This window comes from Myxine glutinosa, chromosome 9 (genome assembly GCF_964187855.1).
Source record: "Myxine glutinosa chromosome 9, kmMyxGlut1.1, whole genome shotgun sequence".
Taxonomy (NCBI): domain Eukaryota; kingdom Metazoa; phylum Chordata; class Myxini; order Myxiniformes; family Myxinidae; genus Myxine; species Myxine glutinosa.
Genome location: NC_136269.1, coordinates 100,779,566 through 100,804,686, shown reverse-complemented (window position 1 = coordinate 100,804,686; position 25,121 = coordinate 100,779,566). Strand labels below are relative to the sequence as shown.

The 25,121-nt window shown below is 45.0% G+C and overlaps 2 protein-coding genes across 4 annotated transcripts in view; both read right to left on the bottom strand.

The window, feature by feature from the left end:
* Positions 1-25,121, bottom strand: part of LOC137435185 (uncharacterized) — a 367,117-nt gene that overhangs the window by 98,429 nt on the left and 243,567 nt on the right. The gene's annotated exons all lie outside the window — the stretch shown is intronic.
* The window catches only part of LOC144888129 (RNA-binding protein 12-like), a 131,157-nt gene that overhangs the window by 21,184 nt on the left and 84,852 nt on the right, over positions 1-25,121 (bottom strand). Inside the window, exon 3 of one of the 3 annotated variants that reach the window (XM_078784583.1) lies at positions 166-5,206. The exons of the other annotated variants lie outside the window; for them this stretch is intronic. Within the exon in view, the coding sequence (XP_078640709.1) occupies positions 2,796-5,206 (2,411 nt within the window). The 3' untranslated portion in view covers positions 166-2,795. Of the gene's footprint in view, positions 1-165; positions 5,207-25,121 lie in introns of those variants that run through there. 3 annotated transcript variants of the gene reach the window in all.

Genomic DNA, 25,121 nt, shown 5'->3' with positions numbered 1-25,121 from the left:
TGCGACTGCATGAATCTTTCCTCCATGTGCACATAAAAAGGGATTATCTGTTTGCAGATGTGAATTAAATGTTAAATGAACGATTCAACCAACCTTGTGACCAATTATGCTTGTGACCGATGCGGGGTCAATGAAGTAAAAACATCACAAATAGATCACTCCATATTCCTGTACAACTTTCCTTTATTCAAAATGCACATTTTAATTTTTTTTCCCATATAACAGCAATTTATCATCATAAGGCGAAAGTGTGTTGAAAAAAAAAAAGTAAAAGGCAAATAAGCATTGCCTTTTACAATGTAAAGTACTGTATATTCAAAAGACAAGGAAGAATAAAACATAAATAGATCACAAGTCATTTATACATGCACCAACTAAACTTTTCATGAAAACAAATAATAAGTACATAAAATTGGCATGAAAATAAAACAATCTCACAAATGGTTCATTCAAAACAAACGAAATGCTACAACAAAGAATGAATTCACAAATAGGATAACTGAACAAAAAAGTAAACAGTTAAGCTTCCGCTTGAGAATAAAAACCCAATAAAAATAAAACATCACATATCTGCTCAGCACAAGTCTTCAGGAAAAATAATATTTCAAAAATATTTATGAGGAAAAATAATCATGTCAAAACTAAATACCAGTTGTGAATGTATTTCGGAAAAACAAAAAAACAAAAACGTTTATGTCGTGTACTTGTGGCAATGGAAAATGTGTGCCTTTTTTCACTCGTTTTTCATCAAGTTTAAGCTTCAAACCTCTGCTTTTTATTCATCAACCCCCAAGTTATCTTTACCCCAACTAAGGATGACAAAACCAAAAAAGTGACAACTTTCCTCCTGAAATAAGTTTGTCATTTTTGGACTTGCTCCGTTATTCCCTGCGTTATGCACTGGTAATTTGGGGGAAGGCAGCATACAGTCCCTTGTATTCACAAAGGCATGACCTATCAAGTACAAACTACAAACCAATTCAATGTCCAGCAAGGAAAACCATCATGTGCTTATCAGTCGTAATATGTTTTGCCATTCGGGACAGATTTCTGAACAACAAAATTGATGCTCAATTTCTGCTACAAACCATATTTTGCATCTCAACAGCTCGACTGCCTTTTCCGAATGATATATTAGAGGCTGCACTTCATCACAACATGTGGATTAGTCAGGTCTTTCCTAAAACAACATTAAATGTGAACAAAATAAAATAATGGAAAACTGTCAGTCACAATGAAAACATCGTGCAAATTAAAGCAGTTTATCTTGAAAGCTGACAGGTTTGTGGCATGGGGTGATCACTGATTGCAAGGGCAAATACATGGCAGTGACAATCATGGAAGTGAGTGGTATTTTAACAAAAGGAAAGCAACCATTATGAGACCAAAAAGGAGTTAAAAATGAGGAAACCAAGCCACATAATGGAAGTCAATCGAATAACTTTTGTCAAGTAGAAGCATGGTCATGTCAAACTAGCATAACTGCAAGGCCTGACAGTGGCCAGTTGATACCTAAAACAGAATTTATCAGACGGAAAGCAACGAAAGGCATTATGCTACCTTAAAAGAAGAAGAAAAAGATAGATATCACACAACACGCCTGAGGTTGACGACGTGACCATCAATTAGTTTTCTGCTGCAAAATTTAAGAACCAGAAATGCGTCGTGCAGCCTTGCAAAATTAACAAGTGCACAACATGATTGTTTGTGATGCCAAGAGTCACTTATTTGTACATGAAAAGAACGAATGTTGTAGCCTCTTAAGAAAACAGAATCTGCTGACTCGTCACCTTAAAAGGCAAGTTTTCCATTATAACAAATAGACGGAGATGGCAAATTCTTGCGACACTCAGCACTATTACCAGAAACCTGATTTTTAATGGTTGGAGAATCACCTGCAGCTTTTCCTTCCTGAAGATCTCGCCTGAGACCAGCTTCACCTCTCCTTGCAGGGTCTCCCCTCCCTGCTGATCATGCCCACTTTGCGGTCTCTCTCCTCCTTGCGGTCTCTCTCCTCCTTGCGGTCTCTCTCCTCCTTGCGGTCTCTCTCCTCCTTGCGGTCTCTCTCCTCCTTGCGGTCTCTCTCCTCCTTGCGGTCTCTCTCCTCCTTGCGGTCTCTCTCCTCCTTGCGGTCTCTCTCTCCTCCGTGCGGTCTCTCCCCTACTTGCGGTCTCCCCTACTTGCGGTCTCTCTCCTACTTGCGGTCTCTCCCCTACTTGCGGTCTCTCCCCTACTTGCGGTCTCTCCCCTACTTGCGGTCTCTCCCCTACTTGCGGTCTCTCCCCTACTTGCGGTCTCTCCCCTACTTGCGGTCTCTCCCCTACATGCGGTCTCTCCCCTACTTGCGGTCTCTCCCCTACTTGCGGTCTATCCCCTACTTGCGGTCTCTCCCCTACTTGCGGTCTCTCCCCTACTTGCGGTCTCTCCCCTACTTGCGGTATCTCCCCTACTTGCGGTATCTCCCCTACTTGCGGTATCTCCCCTACTTGCAGTCTCTCCCCTACTTGCGGTTTCTCCCCTACTCGCGGTCTCTCATCTACTTGCGGTCTCTCCTCCCCTTGCGGTCTCTCCTCCCCTTGCGGTCTCTCCTCCCCTTGCGGTCTCTCCTCCCCTTGCGGTCTCTCCTCCCCTTGCGGTCTCTCCTCCCCTTGCGGTCTCTCCTCCCCTTGCGGTTTCTCCTCACCTTGCCGTTTCTCACCTTGCGTTTTCTCCTCTCCTTGAGATTTCTCCTCTCCTTGTGGTTTCTCATTTCCTTGTAGTTTCTCCTTTTCTCCGCAAACTTGGCCTTTTATCAGTCATAAACGCAAACTCTGCAAATAATCCTGAGGATTTTTAGCAAAAGGAGGTTGTGGCATTACAAAACGAGGATTAGGAGGGGTAGGAAGAAGAGGGACTCTGAAATGTGGTTTCTGTTTTCTTGCACTTTGTTGTAACTGAGGGCTTCCATTAATAATAGGAGCGGTATGTATTCTTTTTGATAAGCAATCTGAATGAGTGCATGTCGCTAGAGACTTGTCACTATTGCGACTGTATGGAATCAGGCTAACCAACTGACCAGCCAGTTTCCTGCCTTGGAGATGTTGAGCATCTGAAACCAGATCTTCAGAGATGAATGCCACCAAGGCTTCACTGTCATTATCTTTGGAGATAATTAGAACGTTGACCTCTGAAACGCCAAATTCTTCAAAAAACATCTGCACTTGCTTCTTGCTGACATTTTTTGGGAGGTTTTTTACAAGCAAACACTTTTTACTGAACTTACTCAACTCATTTTCTAAGTTGGAATTAAGTTCACCCATCTTCTGTCTCATCATATTCTTGGAAAGGTCATGAACAAAAATCTTCTGATTGCCAAGGTGCTGCCCAGTGCGACTGAGAGCGATTGAAAGATCTGCATGTGTGGCAAACCTAACAAATGCTTCCATGAATGCTCCTGCATTCCTTAGATGCACTGGCTCAACTACAGACAGTTTGTTAAAGAACCACAACAATGTGTCTTTATCAGTGTAGCTGGGCAAGCCCGTGACATGAACACAGAGCTCAAGAGGTGACTGCGATTCTTCATAAGTGGATGTGACATTCAGTCCTGTTAATTGCAAATCCATTGAGTAAAGATGTTGTGAATTTGAATTAGAGCCCAAATGAGAGAGCTGGGGAGAACGGTCGCGATGTGGAGAACGGCCGGGATGTGGAGAACGGTCGCGATGTGGAGAACGGTCGCGATGTGGAGAACGGTCGCGATGTGGAGAACGGCCGCGATGTGGAGAACGGTCGCGATGTGGAGAACGGCCGCGATGTGGAGAACGGCCGCGATGTGGAGAACGGCCGCGATGTGGAGAACGGCCGCGATGTGGAGAACGGCCGCGATGTGGAGAACGGTCGCGATGTGGAGAACGGTGGCGATGCGGAGAACGGTCGCGATGCGGAGAACGGTCACTATGTGGAGAACTGTCTGGTGAGCAAGAGGGAGAGTGACGTGATGAGCAAGAGTGACCCGATGAGCGAGACTGCAGTTGAGCTGATGCATTCTTAAGTGCAATGCTCCAATCATTCTCAGTTGCTGTATACACCTCTACTTTGCACCTCCCTCCACGATGGTTAATATACTTGCCATGTTGCTGCAATCCAGCAATTGCATCACTTGGTGTTGCAAAACGTATATAAGCTGTTCCAATGCACTCCCCTTCTCGATCCTTGTTTAAAATCACACAACCCACTCGCAACTTATCAAAGAATAAATAAACATCATCTTCATCTACATTTGATGGGAGTGCACAGATCAAGACATACAAATTATCTGCAACATCAAGGGACAAAGAGGAGCTTTCACAAGTTAATTTAGTTTCTTGCTTATCCAAAAATTCCCAATTTTTTAATGTATTTGAATTTTTATCATTGCTTGAACTTTGAATGCTCTCATTATAGCTCGACCCACTTCCAGCATAACAGTATTCTAACACAACAGGATTCAAACCCTTCAAAATTGTGTTTTCTTCCTTCTCTTTACATTCTTTCCTTTTTAGTATATCATGCTGAACACAATTTTCTCGTAAAGTGCTGTCCTTGCTCATGCTGTTATGATGTTTCTTCTGGACATCTCCACCCATCCTGCTACAATCTGCAGGCAATGCTGGTATCTGAGAGAATGTTCTCTGTAGCTGTGGCCCCTGAAGTGGCATTCTCTGTACGTTGGGTACCTGCTCTTGAGTTCCCAGTGGAGCTCGAGACCATGGAGGTGTAGATGGTATGCCGTGTCTTGGTAAAAATATTGGTCCGGGATTATCTGTATCTCCCAATTGTCCAAGTGGCAAATTATGCTCGTCAGAAAAATCTGCATTAAGGGAAATGGCTGGAAGTATGCTTGGGGCATCTTCCTCATCACTCCGGGTTGTCCTCTTCTTCGACGAACCTCGCTTAGAATTTCGAAGACTCCATTTAATGGCTCTCCGCATTTCAGACTTGCTGCTGAGCCGCAGCTGGATCCTGTATGCCATCAGTCTGCCTTCGGCATGCATCATGGCAAGACGAGCATCTTCATCACTCTCAAAAGTGACATATGCCTCTCCAAGCTTCCCTCCAATTATGTATACTCCTCCGCAGGAGATACCAAGACCCGTAAAGAAATGGCGGATATCGATTGGGCCTGCCTCATTAGGTATTCCTTCCATGCGAATGACCACCGCCATGGCAGAGCACTCCGTCAATACTGGGTGGTACATGTGCGCACCCAAAAACAGATGCACACACAAGCAAACACAGATGGGGGATAGGGACACAAGGGAAGAGGAAATTTAAATGAAGCATTCCATATTAAGTTACGAGCATAAATATCTGTAGCCATTAAACCCTGGAAAGTGGAAAAAGTAAAAAAAAAACAAAAAACAGGACCCATGATCGAACCAAGTGTCAAATGGTAGTCAACAGCAAAAGGACATCACTGCCATGTGACAAGTGCTTTTTGTACAAGTGGAAGGCTTTCTCGTAAGTCAGGTCATCCTCACCCGAACTTCAAAAACGAACACAAATATAGACTACTTTTTATGCCTCCGCCGATGAAGTCGACGGAGGCATTATGTTTTCAGGTTGCCAGTCCGGCTGTCCGTCCGTCAATCCACGATAGGTTTTCGTTTCCGCAATAACTTGAGATCGGCTGAAGGGATCTTAGGCAAACATGATGCAAGTATGTATAATGAGGTAAAGATTAACTGATTAGATTTTGGGGTCACGAGGTCAAAGGCCAAAGGTACCTGTACCAAGTTCATGTTAGGTAAAATGTTAGGTGAAACATAGGTTATGTTAGGTAAAAATCCTGTTACCGTGGTAAATTGTGAACCAGTGATGGGATTCTGACCAAATTTGGTACGGTTATGTAGAACGATGTAAAGATGAACTGATAGAGATTTTGGGGTCAAGATAGGTCTATAACTTGAGAATGACTCAAGTGATCTAATTCAAACTTGGTACAGGTATGTACAATGATGTGAAGATGAACTGATTAGAATTTGGGGTCAAGAGGTCAAAGGTAAAAATCTGTAATAGGTCTATAACTTGAGAACGGCTGAAGTTATCCAATTCAAACTTGGTACAGGTATGTATCAGGATGTAAAGATTAACTGATTAGATTTTGATGTCAAAGGTCAAACTCTGTAATAGGTGTATAAATTGAGAACGGCAAAAGGGATCTGATTTAAACTTGGTACAGATATGTATGATGAGGTAAACATTAATTGATTCGATTTTGGGGTCCCAAGGTAAAAGGTCAGAGGTCATGTCAGGTAAAAATGTGATAACTTGTGAACAGCTGAATGGATTTAAATCAAACTTGGAACAAGTATTATAATGATGTAGTAATGTGGGCAGACACATATCGGTCGACGTCGTGACGTCGAAGAGTGTTGTTCTAGTTCTTCTATTTTTACTTTCAATACAACAGCTTCATCAACTTGCATGCACATCAAGGTTACTATAAGAGAATACCGTAACTACATATTGCAGACAAATCAGAAAAGGGGTAGGTACAAGTTGCAATGAAATTTCAGAAGAAAAAGGGAGGAAGGTCAGGGGGACATAAAAGTAATGTGGAAGGAAGGAAATGCAACAAACATATGGCAGAAAGAGAACAATTAAAATTCAACGTTTTGAGTACAGTAAATGCAGAATTTATCATTTATCCTCGGTCGAACACATAAATAAGAAAAAAATATGGTCATCTCTTTCAGTTTAAAGTTTGAGACTGTGATCTAAAGTTTTAGCCATCATGATCCGTCTTCGAAAAATACGAAAACAAAAAACTAAAGAATAAGCGATCCTGTGGACTATCAATGAGAAGGTCTGTATCAGGTTTCAGAGAAATCTGTTGGTAAAGAAGAGACGAGTGGAGATCCAAAGTTTCAGGGGGTTAACCCCCCCCCTCCCCCGCTCCACCCAGGAAGCCACCACGATCCAAAATCGAAAAATCAAATCCTGAGCGATTGTGTGGGTTCATGTCTTATATTACTGTATCAAGTTTCAGAACAATCAACCAGGTGATAAGGCAGCGGTAGTAAAAATAGCAAAAAGTTAACGGATGGAAGGACAGACATCCAGACATCATGAACCATCTTAAATGTTCATCTTTTCGATAATTGAGATGAAATGAACTAATAACCAATTTTTTTGCTGCATATATCTTATGCATTAAAATCGTAATGAAGCTGCATACGTATGAAGCCTTCAAACCCATTGGCTGGAGAGCTAGCTTGATTCCACTCACAAATGTCAAGGACAAGCGTTACGCCTAGGTCCCCCGTCGGTGAAGTGATACGAGTTGACAAAGTGGAAGACGCAAGGCGGCCATCTTGGATTTTGACGTGGCGACCCAATTTTCAATAGCGTTCTCCCTTATGCCTCGATACACCCACACACCAGATTAGAAGTTAGTAGTTCGTTTATTTTTCAAGATATTTCGCTCAAGGTTCAGACATATATATGGTGGCGGCCATCTTGGATTTTGACATGGCGACCAAATTTTCAATAGCGTTCTTCCTTATGCCTAGATACACCCACACACCAGATTAGAAGTTGGTACTTCGCTTATTTTTCAAGATATTCCGCTCACAAGGTTCAGACATACATGGCGTCAGACATACATGGCGGCGGCCATCTTGGATTTTGACATGGGTTGCACCCACACACCAAATTTGAATGCGGTCCTTCTTACGCACGCACGCATGTACGGACGGACGGACGGACGGACACACGGACGGAGGGGAAAACCATAGTCCCCCTTTCGCTCCGCGGTGCGACGGGGGACAAAAAGCATACGTCTGCCATGTTGGCTTTCTGGTAACCCTAAGATGTATTGGGAAGTCTCATATTCACAATTTGAATTATCTGAGCTATTTCACCACGATGTAATATATATGCACATAAGCAGTAGGCATATTTTTGCTTCATGTACGCATGCACACTTTATGTACGGCTTTTCTTTTCTTTTCTTTTTCGGGAGCATCAAGGCCACTTTCATGAGATTTATTCCCTATATTGTGTGTTTTGTTATATCGGATCACGAGTGTGCTTCATTACTTGCAAAATCGAAGATTTTTCAAGTATATTGGTTGGTTGCCTTTGTTATTCTGTCTGTCTGTTTGTCTCAAGATCAAAGGTCAACTCAAGGTCAAACTTCCAAAATTATCAATTTTCATCTGAAAAACCATCAATTTCCATCCGATTGACTTGTAGATAGAACAGCAATTGCATATAGTCACTAAATGGGGAAACGAGCTATTTTTGAGGTCAAAAGGTCAAATGTCAACTCAAGGTTAAACTTCCAAAATCATCAATTTTCATCTGAAAAAAATGGTCAATTTTCATCCGATTGAATTGATAATTGAACAGCATTTGCACATTGTGTCACTAAATAAGGAAACCAACTATTTTTGAGGTCAAAAGGTCAAAGGTCAACCCTAGGTCAAACTTCCATAATCATCAATTTTCAACTGGAAAAAAATCATCAATTTTCATCCGATTGATTTTATTTTGTATATAAGATCGAGGCTCGTGTAAGAGCTACCACATTAAAAACACACCAGCACATAAAACACAAAAAACAAACACAAAAACCAAAAAAGAGCAATCAAAGATTGCAGACCATCGCCAGGACGTGTTTTCAGTACTTTTTAAGGCTTTTGTTGCAAAACAAATATGGCGGTCGAACCACGTGACCGATGACGTCATCTCTTTTGGTTTTTTTTCTCCACCAATTTATCCCTAGATGATGCTCAAGAAATTTCATCTTGATCGGATGAAGTTTTGTACTTGTCGAATTATGATGTCATAATGGAGGCACCATTGCATCATCATCATCTATATATATATATATTCTCCGTAGGTGATTCTGTCTGTCTGGCTGTCTGTCTGTCTGTCTGGGGGAGTGGCTACATCCGGTCTGGAAGGGGCTTCAAAAACAAATATCCACCATTTTGTTGACTCGCATAGCTTTGAGGCCTCTTTTATTAGGCCAGCGGTGTCTTGCTCTCTCTCTCACAGTTTTATTTCAACTCTAATTCGATATCTCATTTCATTTTTCACAGTCGCTAAAATAGTTTTAGACTCGGTTGAAAAAAAACGGGAATAAAATTTGATGAAAGTTCCCGTTTATAGAACAAGATGCATTTTCAAAGGCCTGTAACATAAAGGCCATTCATCGAGTCATCCTCACGATTTTATCTCGACTCAAATTCACCATCTGATTTCATTTTTATCGATGGTTTTAGACTTTTTTTAGGTTTTAGAGGTTTTAGAGGTTTTAGAGGTTTTAGACATATTTCAAACTGTATTTCCCATGTTGAGCAATAATTGAGATTGAGAGCAATAATTGAGAAAATTGAGCAATAATTGAGATTGAGAGCAATAATTGAGAAAATAAACGCACACACGGGAATCGGGAAATTGCCGAGATATATTAAATAATCGCGGATTTTGACAACTCGATATTACTTACACCGCCCAAATAGCACAGACAGGAAATTGCCGAGAGATATTCCTTCGTTCTTATTTGATAAGTTATGTGCACATACACTTTAAATAAGTTTATTTGAAATCTTTAATTTTAAAAATGTCATTTACTTGCCATTCACTGTCTCACAGTTTTATTTCAACTCTAATTCGATACCTCATTTCATTTTTCACAGTTGCTAACGTGGTTTTAAACTTGGTTGATAAAAACAAGAAGAAAATTCAATGAAAGTTACTGTTTATAGAACGAAATGCATTTTCAAAGGCCTGTAACATAAAGTTCATCGAGTCTCCCTCACAGCTTTATCTCCACTCAAATTCACAATCACAGTCGCTGGGTGGTTCAAGTCTCAGTTTCAGCTAAAGTTGAGAAAATTGGCAAAATGTATTCCAACAGCCGTTTTGAATGTGTTGACTGTTATGTGGGCACGGGGAAGAAGAGAGGAGAATGAAAGAGGGGAATGAGAAAGGGAGAGGAGATGGAGAGGAGAAGGAGAGGAGAAGAAGAGGGGAAAGAGAAGAGAACGTTCCCAGGACTTCGTTATTTATATTATTACTTCATAAAAGTACAGCGACTGAATACTGAATTTCAGGATCGAACCGAAGACGAATTATATTTTTCCATGTTCCTGGGGGTGTATACACAGTGTTGGTTTAAAGCGAGTCAACTCTTTTCCAACCATGGAATGAAACAATACAGTACTTCAAAAATGTACAGAATAATGTAAACCAACTATGGAATACAATATTTATTAATAACGTTTGGTTTTAATCTATTTTTACTTTGCAACCAGGTAATGCCTGTTTCGTTCGGAGCGATTATACACCGCCCAAAGAAAATGCGTTTCATAGCTACAGGAAATAAAATCGTGAAATCTTTATTAATTTTTTGTTTTTGTTTTTGCATGAGTTTTCCTGTGTGTGTGTGTGTGTGGCCCACTCCCCCATGTGTGTGTGTGACCCACTCCCCTGTGTGGTTGTGTGTGACCAACTCCCCCCCCCCCCCCCCCCCCCCCCCCCCCCCCCGTGTGTGTGTGACCCACTCCCCCGTGTGTGTGACCCACTCCCCCATGTGTGTGTGTGTGACCCACTCCCCCATGTGTGTGTGTGACCCACTCCCCCGTGTGTGTGTGTGAACCACTCCCCCGTGTGTGTGAGTGTGTGTGACCCACTCCCCCATGTGTGTGTGTGTAAACACCTCCCCGTGTGTGTGTGTGACCCACTCCCCCGTGTGTGTGTGTGTGAGACCCACTCCCCCCCCCCCCCCCCCCGTGTGTGTGTGTGTGTGTGTGTGTGTATGACCCACTCCCGTGTGTGTGTGTGTGTGTGACCCACTCCCCCATGTGTGTGTATGTGTGTGACCCACTCCCCCATGTGTGTGTGTGTGACCCACTCCCCCGTGTGTGTGTGTGTGACCCACTCCCCCGGGTGTGTGTGTGTGTGACCCACTCCCCTGGGGGTGATCCATTCCCTGGTGCAGTGTGCGTGATGTGGGAGGGAGAGGATTTGAGCTCTTGAAGTCACATTTTACATAAGATGTAATCACATATTTCAAACTGTATTTCCCATGTGCATGCACATGCATTCACATGTTATCAGAAGTAAATACATTGTGTAGATTACATCATTTGTGGATCAAATAAATTGCCAGTAACCAGTTTGCAAAACTGAATGTGCAATATCTAAAATCTAAATGCATATGTCCATGCTCGTGGAATTCCCACGTGTGACCCCACTAGTTAACATATTGTTACGGTTTTTAGAACCTTCACTTTGTAAATTTTGGTAAACGTTCCCTTATAAATAATCCCCTGTAAATATCCCCATTATTTGGCTTTATTAAAGATCGCACCCCAGTTAGTCCATGTACAACACGTAGAACACCATAGGACCTCTCTGTAGTTATCTCATTATTATGTGTTTTCGTTAAGGATCTGTTCCCAATAGTTGAATCTGCGTTGCATTAATCAAATAAGATAGGCCCCTTCGATTATCCCCAATCATCTCCCGCTCTTCAAAGTGCAGTAGCGGTATGGCAGCGTTCGCTGCCCCTTGTGTTGGTTTGTTTGCTGGCCCCAAGCCTCCATTACGCACGCGGTAACCTGGAGGAAAAAGGGGAGGAGTAGGTCCGAGCGCCAGGAACGAGGCGTGGCCTGCCAATGTCTCCTCAAGAGGTGGAGCCAGCGAGCCCTCGCCGGCCAACCAGGGCCGAGGTGAGCCGACCGGTAGGCGTGTCCTAAGAACTGGCGGCTGGATACAAGAACGCCCAATAAAAGCGGCTGGGAGGGACTGCTTCAAGAGATGAGTGCCAAAAGATGAGTGCGAAGGTCCGAAATACAAGGTACCACATGAGAACACGACGAATCGTAAGGCAGGAGAGTGGGTCCGTTGACGACGACAATACCGTGGTATATATGCATTGTCCGACCGCGTGAAACCGATACGTGCAGCTGCCGCCGGGTTTCGCCTCAAGCCCGGAGCGTGGACTGGAGCGGACCTCGACGCTGCGCATCTGCCCGGACCTTCCTGCCCTGCCATCTGCTTGGACCTTCTCCCCCTTCCAGCCATTCCTTCCTGCCATTCCCTATTCCTGTGAGTCTGTTTGTTCTGTCTGGGCATATGGTAATATAAGACTGTTTTAAGGCTGCCCTGTGTATCTGCTTCTTCCTCTCCTTGTAAATGCCCTTCTTTCATTTCCTCTTCGGGTTTCGTGTCCATAATTAATAAATATCTGTTCTTCCTTTACTTTGGTTTCTTCTTCCCCCAATCGCTTTAGTCCCTTCCCAATTGAGTACCTGTGTCACGATTCGGCCAACACTCGGAGTCGGGTTTAGTCCTTCGTTAACGGCCCGAGTCACAGCTCGCTTCGCTCGGCGCATCCATTCACGCTGCGGCCCGGGTGGGAGTATCTCCTCGCTTACGGCCGGTGGTGGTAATTAGGTAGTAGGACGGATTGGGCTTACAACCCTACTCACCACCGACGGGAAGTGACGTCATACTTCCAGGACCGGCGGACGGCCAGCTTAACAGGACAAGGGGATTAACCCCCCCCCCCCCTTGCTATCGGGAGTGCCATCCCCCGGATCTGCAACAATTGGTGTCAGGAGCGGGATTTGCACCCGAACCAAATTTTCACATCTGAGAAATTTGGTAAAAAATTTACGAGCGGCCGAAATTTTATTAAAACATCTAAATTTTAAAATCGTGCCATGGATGATCAAGGCGATCGGGTGCTGGTAGGGGAGAATGAGGAGGTAGAATCGACCTAGGACCCCAGGGAGGAATTGGGAGAGAGAGAAGAGGAAAGCAATGAGGATGCGGTAGATGGGGTTGCAGGCGCACAAGATGGCGGCGCTTCGCACATGGTCGCGGCGGCCGAGCCCACGGCACCGATGGACTGGGGCCTATTCATGGTGCAAATGAGGGCCTTCATGGTCAAAACGGAGGATAGCCTGAAAAGAAATGAGGGAATGGAAACTAGAATGTGTGAGCAATTGGTAAGCCAAATTGGTGGATTAAAAACTGAGATGGGAACCCAAATTGGTGAATTAAGACATGGGATGGGAAGTCAAATTGGGGAATTGGGAGGCCAAGCCCAGGAAGTAAATGAGGGACTAGTGAGGGGGCAAGCCAGGTATGTGGCAAAAGAATTGGAGAGGGAGAGAGACGGGTTGGGCGGGAAGAGCACACGGGTACGCGACGAGGTAGCGCGACTCGAGGAGCGTGGGAGAAGCGAGTTGGAGCAAGGCGCAGGTAACTGGACCGGTGTAGAGATCGCGACCCGGGGTATGGGAAAGACGGCGACCGCTGAGGTAGAAAGGAAAATTTTGTTAGTGCCAGCGGCCGTCGAGAGAAAGGAAAATAATTAATTCAAATGGGAAAAGGAATAGTCGGAATTGAAATTGAAAAGACGACAGAGGTAGCCCATGCATTGGAGGGAGGAATGGAAGACATGCAAAGTCTCAGCTCACACTTTGATGCTGTGCTTAACCCAAATGAAAGTTTGCAGTTGTTGGAGCGAAGAGGCAGAAGCGCGCAGGTGAGTCGGCCTGGAAATGGTGCAAAAGGATTTTGCGGGAGGATGATTGGCGCAAAAAGAATTTTCGCGCGCTTGGGGTCACGACGGCACCCGGGCGCTAGTGAAAGGTCCGTGGTGAGATGTAAGAGTGTGAATGAATGCACGACAGAGTGTGATAATGGGAGCGATTGTGAAGATTGTGAAACAGAGTGTACCGAGTGTGACACGGAGAGTGAGTTGGTGGTGGCGCGGGCGAGCACACCGGAGCGCGTGAGTGGGTATGTGCTGGAATGCACACCTGTGGTGAGTGGTACGGAGCACGCACCGGGAGAGTGTGCGCAAGAAGGTGCCCGAGAGGACTGGTGTGTAACAGGGAGTGCGGTGGTGGAATGGACGGAGTGTGTGGAATGCATGAGAGGCGCTGAGACACCCGGTTTTGTGAGTCTGAAAGGGGTAGCGAATGGGTGCGAGAATGCAAAGCGAGCATCGACGTTGACCGGGGCAGCGGTTAGACTGACATTTAGCCGACGCGAGCTCCCGGTCCGTGCCGGGCTTGGTGTACTGGGGGAGCCGGCAGGGATCGGTGTCGCGTCGCCCCTGTTCGGAGCGCCGCGCACGATTCGGGCCGGGCCCCGCCCTGCACGATCGAGTCCGCGCTTTTCCGGACAAGGCGACCGGCCTGGTTCGAGGGGAGGTAGGAGGGGTCGGAACGGCGCCCCTTGTGGTGGCGGCGTTCCACCCGGGCAAGGCTGGACCACCGCGCATGGGAGCGAAAGGCCCCGCGTAGGGATAGTGCTGTGAACCTTGGCCCGACGAAACCTCCTCCCCTGAATCGGATGCCGGACGGACCCAACCGCAGGAGACCAAACCACCCGCATTCATTGCTCGGCTTTGCGAAGCCGAGCTTTGAAAATGTAATGACGCACCGAGGCTCAGATATAGCGGACTGTGATGGTGATAGTGTAATTGTTTGAAATTGATGGGGAATTGGCTTGGAATTACTAGTGATTCGAAATTGGGATGATAGTGGTATTGAAATTGGAAATTGATACCCAGTGTCGGGGGGGGGGGGGGAGGGGGGTGGTATCCTCACTATTCACCTCACATTATCCAGGGCACATGAGCATTAGTTTATGGGGTGGCTGTGCAAACTAGCCCGGGAGAGTTAGGATAAAATGTTAGGGATTTAGAGATGACAGTAGGTAACTGTAGATTTAAGTAGCGACATGTACCTGTAGTAGGGGACGGAGGTAGATTAGTTTGGATGATAATGACGTGGGTTGTGCATAGAATAAGGGATGACTGGGGGAAGCACTAAGTCAGAGGGAAACCAGGTAGTTAGAGGATGCAGTGTGTTTGTAGTGAGTGATGAAATGAGGAATTGGTATGTAAGTTCACGGTAGTGCTGGTTAACAAATGAGGCAATGCTCATGAGAGATGTGTGTGTGTAGAAAGTGTATTGAGCAGAGTATGGTGAAAAGTGTGATTGTGTATTGTATTGAGTGGATGGTCCTGGAGGGAAGGAGGGTGAAAGTGCCACCAGGTGTGTGAGAGCACCAGGTGAGTGTGCGAGTGCAGGTGAAGTACAGGTGTATGGAGAATGGTTGTGTGGAATAGATGATATGGAATAAATGGAGTATGGAATGGATGGAGTATAGAATGGATGGTGTGGAGTGAGAGTGTGGAAAATGTTGAGTGGGAGTGCATGGTGCGAAGGTGTGAATGGGGGAAAGGTGGACCCCCTTCACGAGTACCCGGGGAGGGTAGTTTAAGAGTAGGGAGAGGGTATCGGTAAATTATGGTGGATATTGACGTCTGGGTGCGTGTGTAGAATGGTGTTTGGATGGGTGCATTAGTAGAGTAAATTGGCTGGGCGCATGGCCTGTTAGTGTGTATGGTTGAATGGGCACTCCGCCACTGCTAGTCTGTCGGCCAGGTGAGGCTGCAGGTAGGCTCTGGGAGCCAGTAGAGTTGTTCAGTGGGGCCCGAGGATCCAGGGACAGCCCCGGGTAGCCCGACGCCAGAGACGGCGGTAGTGGGGTGAGAGCGCCAGAGGGCCTTCCCAAAGATAGGTTAGGGTAAGGAGCAGGTAAGCTCGAGAGGCAACTACGGTGGCGGAGGTGTGCAGGTGAGCAGGCCTGCTGGGAGCGCCACACGACCCAGCGCGGAAATTGTGTGAGGGCACCGGGAGTTGAATCGGGGGAGTGAGACCCCAAATTGGTGAGCACCACAGATGGTCAGTGGGAATTGGTTTTTAGAACCGCATAGAGTAAAGTGGCCAATGGTTTGGCAGGGAAAGACCCCGGGTAGTGTAAAGAATGGTAATGTCATTTAGAAGATAGGGAGAATGAAATCCCTTCGCACCCTAATGCAGGCACTCACCAAGATGAGATAGACTCCACACCATGATGTTGTACTCCTAAATGTTTGGTTGGATTGGAAGACGCATCATGACGTAAGTGTGACATTGTGCTGTAATTCCATCTCTTCCTCCTTAGGAGGGATTGATGAGGAATTGGAATTGGGGGCAAATTTGGATTAGGGGAGATATGGGGAAGACGAGACAGTCGTGACGAATTTGTAAATGTGTAGAATTTTGTAAATACGGGGTAAGGGCGAGGGTAGGGTAGGTGACAGGGAGGGGGGGGGGGTGACGTACAGTAGGGACGAACTTTCTCCACTCCCTCCCATGTGCACCTCACCTTGCATTACCTTGTATTAATGTGTACCCTTGCGACCTTGCCCCGATGCTTGCTGTGTCCTTCCTTCCCCACTCATGGCTTGTTCTTTTGGGTCCGGGGGGAGTGCGCAGGCAGCCGCAGTTGTGTGCCCGAACCGCCACTGCTGCCTGCCTGGACCGGTACACCACTTTATGGACCCCACGTGTTGGGGCCTGGCCCCTCTGCTGGGACCGGCCATGGTGGCCAGAGAAAAGCTTGCTTGCGGACCACGGTGAGGTGGCCCCGATGCCATACAGGTGGACCACCCTTAGTTGGACCCTGTTGGCCATAAATAAATAAAAATGGACGAGTTGTGTGCCTTTTTATTATTACAAATAGGCAGCAAGCCACAAGAACAACATCAAGAAACTTCGGGCCAGCAGAGCAGGAGCTGAGAAGAGAGTCATCAGTTTGTTTTTTATTGAAATGTGATGACATGTGTGAAATGAGCACTGGATGGTGCTTTTCATGCTTTTGGTGCTGATTGGTGCTTTATGGTGCTTTGTAATGGTCTTGTGCTTGGGGGTGCACTGCAATATCAATTGTGCATCCCCGGGCATGTGGGTATGGTGTATCGGTACAGTGCAGTGCATGCTCCTTCCTCTTTAAAAACATATTTTTGTCCCCCAAAAGACAGGTCCTGGGTTTGCAGTGTACATAATTAGTGTCTTCTAAATAATTCTCCCCACCGGCTTTATGTGTAGTTTGGAAATAATTCCGTGATTCGGTTATCCTGTGGGCGTGAATCTGTTAGGTAGGATGCAACGCAGCAGGGGGGTATACTTAATTGTTTTAAAACTGTCGCACTCAGGGTAAGGTTAATAGTAGAGGGTTACTACACCTGAGTGTGACATTAAGTTAAAGTTCTTTCGGGCCGGGACGGCCCTGGAGGAGAGACGGGTGCTGTGTTACGGTTTTTAGAACCTTCACTTTGTAAATTTTGGTAAACTAGGGCATGCCCGTACGTGGGTGCAATGCCCGTACGTGGGTACGTGGGTGCGAGTACGGTGACAATCCCCCCCCCCCTCTATTTACATGAAATGGTTTGGTCCATGAAATGTTTTGGTCCATTCGCAACGCCAAAGCGAACGGCGAACGGCTTGCGAGTACAGTGACAATCCCCCCCCTCTATTTACATGAAATGGTTTGGTCCATTCGCAACGACCACAGAACCCCCCCCCCCCCCTCTATTTACATGAAATGGTTTGGTCCATTCGCAACGCCAAAGCGAACGGCGAACGGCTAAATCGCCATAGCTCGGTAACTACTTGTCCGATTAATTTCAAACCTTGAAAAGGCACATCCTCGGGTCCCCAGCAATATACCTGGCAAGTTTCAAGTATATCGGACCCGTGGTTGTCGAGAAACAGCAGTCACAGACATACAAACATACATACATACAAACATACAAACATACAAACATACACACAGAGATTACTGGAATTATAGATAGATGTTCCCTTATAAATAATCCCCTGTAAATATCCCCATTATCTGGCTTTATTAAAGATCGCACCCTAGTTAGTCCATGTACAACACGTAGAACACCATAGCACCTCTCTGTAGTTATCTCATTATTATGTGTTTTAGTTAAGGATCTGTTCCCAATAGTTGAATCTGCATTGCATTAATCAAATAAGATAGGCCCCTTCGATTATCCCCAATCATCTCCCGCTCTTCAAAGTGCAGTCACGGTATGGCAGCGTTCGCTGCCCCTTGTCTTGGTTTGTTTGCTGGCCCCAAGCCGCCATTACGCACGCGGTAACCTGGAGGAAAAAGGGGAGGAGTAGGTTTGAGCGCCAGGAACGAGGCGTGGCCTGTCAATGTCTCCTCAAGAGGTGGAGCCAGCGAGCCCTCGCCGGCCAACCAGGGCCGAGGTGAGCCGATCACCTTAAGCGTGTCCTAAGAACCGGCGGCTGGATACAAGAACGCCCAATAAAAGCGGCTGGGAGGGACTGCTTCAAGAGATGAGTGCCAAGAGATGAGTGTGAAGGTCCGAAATACAAGGTACCAGATGAGAACACGACGAATCGTAAGGCAGGAGAGTGGGTCCGTTGACGACGACAATACTGCAGTATAGACGCATTGTCCGACCGCGTGAAACCGATACATGCAGCTGCCGCCGGGTTTCGCCTCAAGCCCGGAGCGTGGACTGGAGCGGACCTCGACGCTGCGCATCTGCTCGGACCTTCCTGCCCTGCCATCTGCTTGGACCTCCTCCCCCTTCCAGCCATTCCTTCCTGCCATTCCCTATTCGTGTGAGTCTGTTTGTTCTGTCTGGGCGTATGGTAATATAAGACTGTTTTCAGGCTGCCCTGTGTATCTGCTTCTTCCTCTCCTTGTAAATGCCCTTCTTTCATTTCCTCTTCGGGTTTCGTGTACATAATTAATAAATATCTGTTCTTCCTTTACTTTGGTTTCTTCTTCCCCCGATCGCTTTAGTCCCTTCCCAATTGAGTACCTGTGGCACGATTCGGCCAACGCTCGGAGTCGGGTTTAGTCCTTTGTTAACGGCCCGAGTCGCAGCTCGCCTCGCTCGGCGCATTCATTCACGCTGCGGCCCAGGTGGGAGTATCTCCTCGCTTACGGCCGGTGGTGGTAATTAGGTAGTAGGACGGATTGGGCTTACAAGCCTACTCACCACCGACCGGAAGTGACATCATACTTCCAGGACCAGCGGACGGCCAGCTTAAAAGGACACGGGGATTAACCCCCCCTTGCTAACGGGAGTGCCGTCCCCCGGATCCGCAACAATATGTTATTCCACATTGAGAGTTCTTTATTGAGCACAATGAGCTTGACATTGAGCACATTAAGCTATGTCTCAATTTTTTCTATGCATCGCTTTCGGAGATAGAGAGGTGCAACTTTTTTCGGTTTTTCCAACATGGTGGCCGAACCACGTGGCCGATTACGTCATAATTTTTCCCCCCCCCCCCCCCCCCCACCAATTTATCCCTAGATGATGCTCAAGAAGTTTCATCTTGATCGGATGAAGTTTTGTACTTGTAGAATTATGACGCCATAATGGAGGCACCTATGACATCATTAACATATTTTATTCCCCATGGAGTGTTCTTTACAATGAGCCACGTCTAAAAATAATTCTATGCAGCGCTTTCAGAGATTTAGAAGTGCAAATATTTCGGTTTTTCCAAGATGGCGCCCATACCACATGACCGATAATGTCATAATCATCATTTAAAAAATTATACAGGTGAAGTTGCACTGACGGTGAAAATTTCCTGTCAATCGGACCAACGGTTGCAGAGAAAAACCATATTTATTCTGTGTAGACAAACAAACAAACAAACAGACAGACAGGCAGACAGACAAACAGACAGACAGACTGGCAGACAGACAAACAAACAGACTCTAATGCAATACACTCTCCTCTGGCGAGGGTTATAAAGGGAGGGGGAGACAATATGGGGAGAGAGATGGAAGCACACAAGAACAACAGTAGAGAACAGGGACATTGGGAGATCTGTGGAAGGGAGAGGGCTTGGGAGGGGAGGTAGAGAGAAGGGGTACACGGTATAAAACAAATTGACACTACTCGGAATTTCAGGAATGAAGTCGGAGATTGAAAGAGGTGGATTTGGGATGTATTAACGGGGGTAGAAGACATCAAGGTTTTGGTCAAGGTTTTATTTTTATATATATATATATATATATATATATATATATATATATATATATATATATATATATATATATATATATTGTTGCGAATATGGAATTTGGCCTCCATATCCGCTTGTAAATATTCCCCTATTTTCTCCAATACTCCCCAACTTTCCCCAATCCCCCATTCCCTAGTCCCATTGCATGTAAATAACAATCAGTAGAGCCGACCTTCCCCTTATTCCCCCATTAAATGTCGTGCCCAGGTCCACCGCACCACACGTAGACAACTTTCGGACATCTTCCTAGTTATTCTTAGTCTATGTCAGTTAAGGCCTCGTCTCCATTAATTATGACTCTTCGTTGCACCAGAATGTGATTATATGGCATCAGTAGTGAGTTTAGGACCTTTCCCATACCTCCTTCCATCTTCCCATACCTCCTTCCATCTTCTTCCCCAACCAACTATGGCTGCAGCAACGGAGGGGATGGGGGCGGCGCGGCGGCGCGGGGGAGGATGCGTCCTCACACCGGCTCGATTAGCGCCATTGACCACGCGCTCCACGGGGTTACCAGAGGGGCTGGCTGTCAGCTCCTCGTCAAGGGCGGAGCCTGGTAACCCCCCCCGCACCCAATCAGAAGGGCGGACCGATTCCATCTGGGGCGGAGCTAACGAGCCGAGGGCGTGTCACTCCCCGCCGGATATACGTGGCGACTTAGCGGACGTGACGAGAGATGCGCCCCCAGCTGGAGAAAGAAGGCCTGTGAGCGCTGAAACAGATGCGCCTGAGTTTGGAGAGGCCTGAGAAAGACCCGCCTGAGAAAGAACGTCACCTTTGAGCGCTGCGACGAGACCTCCCCGCATCTCTGGACCGAACCGTGTTGATCCTGCCCCGAGCCCAGGTGCACCTGGAGCCATCGCTATCTGCCTTTCCTGGCCACCAATCCCCGTGTGAGTCAGCCGTTGTCCCGTTTGCCTGTCGTCTGTTGGGGAATAATATAAGATTGTGTCTAAGTGCTTGTCTTTCTATGTTGTACCTCTCGTCCCTGTAATCTGACCTTCCGCACGAATATAATCTCCTCCGGAGGTCTTGAGAACCGTATCCCTGGTGTCTGTCATTATAATTCAGCCGTGTGTCTTCTTTTTCCTTATTGAGCCAGCGTGGCGCGGCTTCGTCAACGTTCGAGTACAATCGGGTAATTTGTGCGGACACGACGGCCATTCCGCTCGGCCCACCTTAACATCAAAGTCGTGTCTGTAACAATATATATATATATGTTTCATGATATTTGTTATGTTATATCACCTTTATCTATCAATATTGTTGAAATGAAGATCAAATGGCTGTATGTTGAAATATGTTGAAAAAGCCAAAACTTTACATGGGGTGTACTTACTTTTTCACATGACTGTGTGTATATATATATATAGATATATATATATATATATATATATATATATATATATATATATATATCTATATATATATCTATATATATATCTATATATATATATATCTATATCTATATCTATATCTATATCTATATATATATATATATATATATATATATATATATATATATATATATATATATATATATATATATATATATATATATGTATGTGTACAGTCATGTGAATAAGTAAGTACACCCCATGTAAAGTTTTGGCTTTTTCAACATATTTCAACATACAGCCATTTGATCTTCATTTCAACAATATTGATAGATAAAGGTGATATAACATAACAAATATCATGAAACATTTACATTTTGTAGTCTATTGTGTAATTTAAATAAACATAAATGCAAATTTTGCATGTGGAAAAAGTAAGTACACCCCTACATTTATCACGACTTTAAATACCTAAAATTAGAATCAGGTGCACCAGCTTAGGTGAAAATGATAAGAACATCGTTAGAGAGGATCTTGGAGGAACCTGTCTTATTTAAATCTCAGACATTTAATTTGGTTTGCTCTTTGTTGTTGAAGTGTGCGGCGTCACCATGCCAAGATCAAAAGAGCTCTCTGACGCCTTCAGAAAGAAGGTTGTAGATGCCTACGAGTCTGGGAAGGGATTTAAAAGATCTCCAAACAATTTGAAATCAATCATTCGACTGTCCGGAAGATCATCTACAAGTGGAGAAGATTCCAAACAACTGCCAACTTGTTCAGGCCAGGCCGCCCCAGCAAGTTCAGCCTGAGAGCAAACCGAAAGATGCTGAAAAGTCTCTAAGAACCCCAGAATGTCATCACGGGACCTACAGGTAGCTCTTGCCACTGTTGATGTCAAAGTGCACGAGTCTACCATTAGAAAGAGGCTGCACAAATTTGATCTCCATGGGAGGTGTGCCAGGAGGAAACCTTTGCTGTCCAGAAAGAACATCAGGGCAAGATTAAAGTTTGCCAATGAACACCTAGGCAAAGACCAGCACTTCTGGAACAATGTGCTCTGGACAGATGAGTCAAAGGTAGAGCTATTTGGCCACAGTACCAGAAGACATGTTTGGCGAAAACCAAAGACAGCATTTGACCACAAGAACCTGATACCAACTGTAAAGCATGGTGGTGGAAATATTATGGTTTGGGGCAGCTTTGCTGCATCAGGCCTGGGCAGCTCACCCTCATGGAATCCACTATGAATTCTTCATTGTACCAGAGGGTGCTTGAGGATAATGTGAGGCCATCTGTCGGAAAGTTGAAGCTCAACCGAAGGGGGCCTTGCAACATGACAATGACCCTAAACATGCCAGTAAATCCACCAAGGAATGGCTGAAAAGGAAGAAATGGAGGGTTCTGGAATGGCCAAGTCAAAGCCCGGATCTAAATCCCATCGAGATGTTGTGGGGGATTTGAAACGAGCTGTGCGTGCAAGAAACCCCTCAAACATCGCACAGCTGAAAAATTTCTCCCAGTCGATGTCAGAGACTGGCCGACAGTTATAAGAAACGCCTCCTTGAGGTTGTTTCTGCCAAAGGGGGCAATACCACCTATTAGAGCCAAGGGTATACTTACTTTTTCCACATGCGAAATTTGCATTTATGTTTATTTAAATTATACAATGGACTACAAAATGTAAATGTTTCATGATATTTGTTATATTATATCACCTTTATCTATCAATATTGTTGAAATGAAGATCAAATAGCTGTATGTTGAAATATGTCGAAAAAGTTAAAACTTTACATGGGGTGTACGTACATACATACATACATACATACATACATACATACATACATATACATATACATATATATATATATATATATATATATATATATATATATATATATATATATATATATGTATGTGTGACATTATGTGGACTTGTTCAAAGTACGGAATGCCTGCTTCGTTTACACAAGTGGGTCAAACGCTACCGGTAAGTCAACTACCTCTTGTGTGATCGAGGTAACAGTTTCTTCTGTGTGCCAAGCCTCCAAAACACGTCTTCTGTTTCTGTTGGGTGTGGAACCCAAAATATTAACCCTATCCCATAAAGGTGTGTGGCCTTCCTTAAGGCCGTGTTTGGCAATAGCAGATCTGCTGGGATAATTACATTCAAATGCTTTTTGGTGTTCAGCAATACGTTGACCTAAGGTCCTCCCGGTTTCACCCGCATACTCAGCTCCACAACCACAGGGCACTACGTATACCACCCCTGACCTATCCTTCCTCGGAAGCTTGTCCTTGACCCTCATAAGGGCTTGGCGAAGGGTGAAACTAACCCTCACTCCTGCCGATTTCAAAATTCTGCCGACCCTCTGTGAAACCCCCGGTACAAAAGGGAGAACACACAAACCCTTTGGTTGTTCTCTCGGTCTCAGCCTGTTGTGTGGGGGAGCCCTTATCGTTTTCCTGTTGGTTTTCCTGTTTTCCAAAAGCTGTCAGGATAACCATTTGCCCTTAACACATTTTGAAGATGGTCCACCTCACTCATCTTGTCTTCAAAGGTAGATGGTAAATCACGTGCTCTTTTTGAGAGGGTGTGCACCACCGATCTTTTGTGTTCCATTGGATGGCAAGAAGTTGACTTACCGGTAGCGTTTGACCCACTCTTGTGTAAACGAAGCAGGCATTCCGTACTTTGAACAACGAGTCCACATAATATGTCACACAAGGTTTTTATTCACACAATTTGCCCCCTCCCCCTCCCCCCCTCCCTCCAAACCACCCCTCTCCCAAACCCCCCTCCACTTCCAACCCCCCTCTGGTCCCCTCCCCCCATTTTATCCCCCCCTATAGCCCCCCTCCTTCCCACATTCCCCTTTACCGCATCAGGCCACATGTGATGATCTTGATATTATGGCAATTTTATTTCATCTTAAAAATTTTTGCTTTAATATATTTACAGTTTTAATTTAATTAACAATTTAATTGTTTACAAGTTTAACTTTTAATTAAATGTAATGATTGTTCCTGATTTTCTAAAACACTTGAGTTATAATCCAGCATTGCTTACAGGATTATTTTGAGCCGTTAATATGCGGTTGATTTTTGAATTTGGTCAGTCACGTCTCCGTTCACGAGAGCGGTGTGATACGGTTTCATTGGCTGTCCAGCTTTGCCCACCCCACTTTGCATATAAGGGGATGTTGAGATGATTTTATCACTCTTGAGGAAGATTAACGGAGGCGTGTGGCTTTGTCACATGTTGTTAATCGAAACGTTGAGTCATTGTTTGTTCAATTAAAGGTTGGAGATCTTACCATGGAGTCATTTGGATTTACTCCCAACCGCAAATCTATGTATGTATGTATGTATATATGTAGGTATATATGTATATGTATGTATGTATGTATGTATGTATGTATGTATGTATGTGTATATATATATATATATATATATATATATATATATATATATATATATATATATATATATATATATATATATATATATATATAATATATATATTGTTGCGGATATGAGGATTGCATTTTTTTGATTGTGTTGTATTGTGGTAAATTGGTGATGAATATTGTTTATTCTGCGCCTCCTGCCTCCGGAGCTGTGTAAAGGTCAAAGGGCGTCCCATAATTAGTCCAAGAGCATGCACGTCAGCCCATCATAGAATACCCCTGTTCGATAGTTATATCTTATTATGTGTTTTAGGGTAAGGCTGTGTCTCCATTAATTGAAATACTCCATTGCACCAGTGAAAGAGATAGATTCCCTTCATTCCATTCCCAAAACTTTCATTTCCCCTTTCGTCATTGCCAGGCCTCGAGTGCCATTGCCAAGAACCTCCCCTCCAATT